The 6,594-nt window shown below is 45.0% G+C and overlaps 1 protein-coding gene across 1 annotated transcript in view; it reads right to left on the reverse strand.

Annotated features, from left to right (window-relative positions):
• Nucleotides 1-3,770: 3,770 nt before the first annotated feature.
• LOC111974883 (uncharacterized) overlaps nucleotides 3,771-6,594 on the reverse strand; it is an 8,203-nt gene continuing 5,379 nt past the window's right edge. Inside the window, exons 3-5 of the mRNA XM_024002952.2 lie at nucleotides 4,892-4,961; nucleotides 4,571-4,766; nucleotides 3,771-4,373 (exon numbers count right to left, since the gene is read on the reverse strand). Of these exons, the coding sequence (XP_023858720.1) occupies nucleotides 3,864-4,373; nucleotides 4,571-4,766; nucleotides 4,892-4,961 (776 nt within the window). The 3' untranslated portion in view covers nucleotides 3,771-3,863. The remainder of the gene's footprint in view (nucleotides 4,374-4,570; nucleotides 4,767-4,891; nucleotides 4,962-6,594) is intronic.

Genomic DNA, 6,594 nt, shown 5'->3' on the forward strand with positions numbered 1-6,594 from the left:
ACAGGTCCTAGACGTGCTCAATGGGATTGAGATCTGGGCTCTTCGTTGGCCATGGCAGAAAACTGACAGTCCTGTCTTGCTGAAAATCACACACAGAACGAGCAGTATGGCTGGTGGCATTGTCATGCTGGATGGTCAAGTCAGGATGAGCCTGCAGGAAGGGTACCACATGAGGGAGGAGGATGTCTTCCCTGTAACGCACAGTGTTGAGATCTCCTGCAATGACAACAAGCTCAGTCCGATGATGCGGTGACACACCGCCCCAGACCATGACATACCCTCCACCTCCAAATCGATCCCGCTCCAGAGTACAGGCCTCGGTGTAACGCTCATTCCTTCAACGATAAATGCGAATCCGACCATCACCCTTGGTGAGACAAAGCCGTGACTCGTCAGTGAAGAGCACGTTTTACCAGTCCTGTCTGGTCCAGCGACGGTGGGTTTGTGCCCATAGGCGAAGTTGTTGCCGGTGATGTCTGGTGAGTACCTGCCTTACAACAGACCTACAAGCCCTCAGTCCAGCCTTTCTCAGCCTATTGCAGACAGTCTGAGCACTGATGATGGGATTGTGCGTTCCTGGTGTAACTCGGGCAGTTGTTGCCATCGTGTACCTTTCCCGCAGGTGTGATGTTCGGATGTACCGATCCTGTGCAGGTGTTGTTACACGTGGTCTGCCACGGCGAGGATGATCAGCTGTCCGTCCTGTCTCCCTGTAGTGCTGTCTTAAGCTTCTCAAGGTATGGACATTGCAATTTATTGCCCTGGTCACATCTGCAGTCCTCATGCCTCCTTGCAGCATGCCTAAGGCAAGTGCACGCAGATGAGCAGGGACCCTGGGCAGGGACCCTTTCTTTTGGTGTTTTTCAGAGTCAGTAGAAAGGCCTCTTTAGTGTCCTAACTGTGACCTTAATTGCCTACCGTCTGTAAGCTGTTAGTGTCTTAACGACCATTCCACAGGTGCATGTTCATTAATTGTTGATGGTTCATTGAACAAGCATAGGAAACAGTGTTTAAACCCTTTACAATGAAGATCTGTGAAGTTATTTGGATTTTTACGAATTATCTTTGAAAGACATGGTCCTGAAAAAGGGACGTTTCTTTTTTTTGCTGAGTTTACATCTAGGTGAAGGGTATTTTGCAGACTGTTCCATGCAGTGGTGGTCGGTGACGTTTAAGAGGAGGGAGGACGATACTTTTTTTTTTATGAGCGTGGCCTTATTTCTATTACAGTATACTGGAAGACTATTATTCATATCCATTCACCCAGCTCAATGTAACATCGATAGGTTTAGGCTACTACATGAATTTCCCTTCTCCCATCATGAGGTTGCTACAACCTAGCCTATGAATTAAAGTTTACAACGTAGGTGTACAGGTTGAGAGAGAAATTTGAGTAATCATGGTGACAGACAGTGACACATTCAATACTGCCTTGCACACTCTTGCCTGCATCTCGCTGATCTAGGGTGTAATCATTAGTGCAACAGTTGCAAACGAGTTATGTTTATCCCAGTTTCGGTCTGTTTGCAAACATAGTTCACTTTCATGGCAGCCACCAACAAACAGCATGATCATTTTGCTCGTTGTATAATTCCTTCTTGCATCTACGCACTCTCCTCCTCTCACCTTTTCCCTTTGCTTGTGGACTTGATTGCACAACACATCATCTGCCTGTGACCAGGCAAAAAAACCTTTGAATCATAACCGCTAAACGCTACACACAGCCTACATCATTGTCACCGTATTAGCTAATGCCATAGTCAACATAGCTACCAGAAATAACGCAGTTAACCCGCTACAATCATGAAGTACATTGTACAATAAGCAAGCAGTTTAGCAGTTACACCAGCGGGCCCCGGTGGCAATAAATTAATAAAACCAAAAGCTTATCTTGGCTTGGAAGCGCTCCAGTGTTGGATAGCCATAGCTAGAGCTGGCTAAGTGAAAGTGAATGTGAAAAAAAATGAATCTCTCTCGCGTCTCCTTCCTTTTTGAAGAAATGAATTTGTTCCAAACTGTTCAACTATTGTCTTTCTCTCTCTTTGAGTCAACTACTCACCACATTTTATGCACTGCAGTGCTAGCTAGCTGTAGCTTATGCTTTCAGTACTAGATTAATGTCAGTTCATGCTGCAAGATCTCTGATAGGTTGGAGGTAGTCCTCCGGATGTTCTCATAATTACTGTGTAAGACTATGGAAGGGGATAAGAACCATGCGCCTTCTAGGTTTTGTATTGAAGTCAACCAAACTAACTGTCCTTCGGCAACACCACGGTGATACCCTACCGAGTGCTGTTGAGGCTACTGTAAACCTTCATTGCAAAACATTGTTTTAATCAATTATTTTGTGATGTGAATATATTTAGTATAGTTTTATCTAAAAAATTGCAACATTTTTTAAAAAGTTATCCATTTCAATTTTTTTTGAAATTCACTGAGGAGGATGGTCCTCCCTTTCCTCCTTTGAGGAGCCTCCACTGGTTCCATGCCTCCGGTGCACAATAGGAAAAGGCGGTCTTGCTTAGCTCAGTAACGGCCCTATGTATGAGAAAGTGGGATCCATCCGGAACCATCCACTCTGTAATAAGGTTTATTTGACATTGATTTAGGTCTACATTACAGTACATCCATAGTGATATAGCTATGATAATTGATTTGACTATATATTTGCAGAAGCTACCAAACAAAAACCAATAGAGCAGTATTATTTCCCTTTTTATTTTTGGCCATTGTTGAGTAAATAAAAATCCATTTGATACAGTACTTAAAAAATATATAATTATCACAGTATGTGAATGTTAGATCTGTGTCAAATAACTTTTAATATTTTTTGTTGGCATTTTATCACCCATACAAAGGTAATAAGTTCACTGATTTAATACACTCAAATATAAATATGTAAGATAAAATAAAAAAAAATACATTAACTTTTGTTAGCAACAATTGATACTGGACATGTTATTGAAACAAATAAGATGAGAAATACAGGAAAAAATATATAATTTTCAGTTTAACACATTAATTTAAGAGTAAAGAATTCATGGCAGTACCAAAGGAAAGGGAAATTCATGAAAGTTATAGACATTTCACTGATCATAAAGTGAACTGATCCAGATAAATTAAATTTCAGGTCAATTGGGACTTACAGTAAGTTAAGCCCTGTCGTCGTCTTCCTTTGGTTTCAGCACAGAAATAACAGTCGGTTTATGGTGCAACAGAGAGAGGTTGTGGATTACCTGATTAGGAAGTGTAAAGTAACAAAGATTGCAATATTTTTTACACAGCTGTTTTCTCCTTGGCTTTTTCATTGTAGAATATTCAACTGATAAAATGTATTTGACACAAATGAGTTTATAAAGTGTATATATAAATATAATGAGCCATATATTCAGTCAAGGCAGAGAAACATTGGCATGTAAAAGAAGATTATGAAAGCAGTTATACATATTCTAGTTTTTGCTTCCTATAAATGCATTATTTTAGGCCTCAAGCATCATTATGTAACTGACATTTGTAATACACAATGAAGCCATAATATACATGATCAATAGTGAAAATCTCATGACTTTTCTTTATGAAGGACAGAAACAGAATACATTGACATTATGTAGTTGACATGTTTATAGCTGACTGTGCTACAGTATGTGTAGTGCATTTAGGATGTTGTCCTATAGTCTTCAGTGGATGGTTCCAACACAAACACATTCTCCACACCAGCGTCAGATCAAGGCAGAGGAAACAGGCTGATAAACACAGAGAGACACGTGAAGACAACCAACAATCCAGCCAAGCTGTCCAAAGTGGAGACTAATTGCAACATCTGTGTTGGAACCAATTCTCCATCCGGCATTCCCTCTATCGAGTTACTTACTCTGGCACATGCTGGGAGCCGATTGGTCATGCTCCTGACCTTGTGCTAATCGAGAGCTGAGCTGGGGCCCTGGAGCAGCAGCGGCGGTAGCATTAACCTGTGTGGCGGCTGTCACGGTCGCCATGGCAGCGGTGGCTGACGCAAGAGCTGCTGGGTAGAAGTGAACATCAACGGCGACGGTAGTGAGGCCTAGGGAGACGCAGTGGGAGAGGAGGAGGGGGGCGTTACCGTGGGAGATGCTGACGCTGTGGCGGACGGGCGTGGCACAGGGCTCAGTGGTCTGGAGTGTCAGGGAGGAGCGCAGGCTTTCCTCACGCACAGGAGGAGGGGAGGGAGACGGGGAACGGAAAGGTGAAGGAGTGAGAGAGGGGGGCTCAGGGAGAAAGTCCTGGCCCTGGCATTGTCCGTATACTCCTCCACCCCCCCAGTCCTCCACACACTGCAGCTGGATGCTGGGGTGAGACAGGCTGCAGTCTTTCTCTTCATCCTGGAAGGGGTCAACCTGAGGTGGAGAGGATCCAGACAGCTGCTACTCCTGAATTTGTAATATCTTGGCATGGCAATGTGTGGGAAATGTTGGACATGATTTTACATACATACATACATACATACATACACACACACACACACACACGCGCGCGCGCGCGCGCGAGCACACATGCATACACACGCACACACCACACACACACACATACTGACCTGTGTGTCTTCGATGGGCTCAGTGTAGGTCTCTGCTATGACTGAGTTTTCTGGAGTGGGCTGTGTCTCCTGAGTCTCATCAATGGCAGGGTCTATCATCACAGTGACTGGGCTGGGGGCAGGAAGCCTGGTACGTGTATCTGACGTGTTGGGGCTTTGTTCAATCACAGCCACCAAATCATCATCCTCAAACGCCCTTCCAGAACCGAGGATACATATACTGTACATTAGCCATGAGGGGAAGTACAGTCCTATTTTCATAGAGATATCCTCAACAACAACAAGAACAACAAACATAATAATAGTGCCAACAACAATCACCTGTTCTCATAAGTCCTCCCAGTGGCCAGACGTTCAGCATGTCTGAAGGGGACTCCCAGGTTCCTGGGAACTGTGGAAGACAAGGCTAATGGGATTCAATAAGATTAATATACTGAACAAAGATATAAACGCAACATGCAACAATTTCTACAACTTTACTGAGTTACAGTTAAATGTAACCAAACCATCAAACAGTCAAAGCGTCAATACAAGACTAAGATCGAATCGTACTACACCGGCTCCCACGTTCGTCAGATGTGGCAGGGCTTGCAAACTATTACAGACTACAAAGGAAAGCACAGCAGAGAGTTGCCCAGTGACACGAGCCTACCAGACAAGCTAAATTACTTCCATGCTCACTTCGAGGCAAGTAACACTGAAACATGCATGAGAGCATCAGCTGTTCCGGATGACTGTGTGATCACGCTCTCTGCAGCCGATGTGAGTAAGACCTTTCAACAGGTCAACATTCACAAGGCCGCAGGGCCAGACGGATTACCAGGTGTGCTTCGATCATGCGCTGACCAACTGGCAAGTGTCTTCACTGACATTTTCAACCTCTCCCTGTCTGAGTCTGTAATACCAACATGTTTCAAGCAGACCACCATAGTCCCTGCCCAAGAACACTAAGGTAACCTCCTAAATGTCTATCGACCCGTAGCAGTCATGTCTGTAGCCATGAAGTGCTTTGAAAGGCTTGTCATGGCTCACATCAATACCATCATCCCAGAAACACTAGACCCACTCAATTTGGATACCACCCCAACAGATCCACAGATGATGCAATCTCTATTGCACTCCACACGGCCCTTTCCCACCTGGACAAAAGGAACACCTGTGTGAGAATGCTATTCATTGACAACAGCTCAGCATTCCACACCATAGTGCCCTCAAAGCTCATCACTAGGCTAAGGACCCTGGGACTAAACACCTTCCTCTGCAACTGGATCCTGGACTTCCTGACGGGCCACCCCCAGGTGGTAAGGGTAGTTGCTCAGTTGCAATTATGATCACCTCCTGTACTCCCTGTTCACTCATGACTGCACAGCCAGGCACGACTCCAACACCATCATTAAGTTTGCCGATGACACAACAGTGGTAGGCCTGATGACCAACAACGACGAGACAGCCTATAGGGAGGAGGTCAGAGACCTGGACGTGTGGTGCCAGGACAACAACCTCTCCCTCAACGTGATCAAGACAAAGGAGATGATTGTGGACTACAGGAAAAGGAGGACCGAGCACGCCCCATTCTCATCGACAGGGCTGTAGTGGAGCAGGTTGAGAGCTTCAAGTTCCTTGGTGTCCACATCACCAACAAACTAACATGGTCCAAGCACACCAAGACAGTCATGAAGAGGGCACGATAAAACCTATTCCCCAGCAGGAGACTGAAAAGATTTGGCATGGGTCCTCAGATCCTCTAAAGCACATATGTCAGAGTCAAGGCCCGCGGGCCACATCCGGCCCGCGAGAAGGTTTTTTACGGCCCCTGGGATGATCTTGATTTATTATTAGAACCGGCCCGCAGACCGCAGCAAGCCGGCAGCCCGCAGATCTTTTACACGCACCAATACTACATTTCCCACAATGCAACGGTGACGCACCGAGCAGTAGGCTGCTTCATTTCAATATTTATTGGCACAGCAGTCGTCAGCATCACAGTAAAATTAACTTTCAGATACCCATCAAAAATGGCAAAA

This window comes from Salvelinus sp. IW2-2015, linkage group LG15, assembly GCF_002910315.2.
Source record: "Salvelinus sp. IW2-2015 linkage group LG15, ASM291031v2, whole genome shotgun sequence".
Taxonomy (NCBI): domain Eukaryota; kingdom Metazoa; phylum Chordata; class Actinopteri; order Salmoniformes; family Salmonidae; genus Salvelinus; species Salvelinus sp. IW2-2015.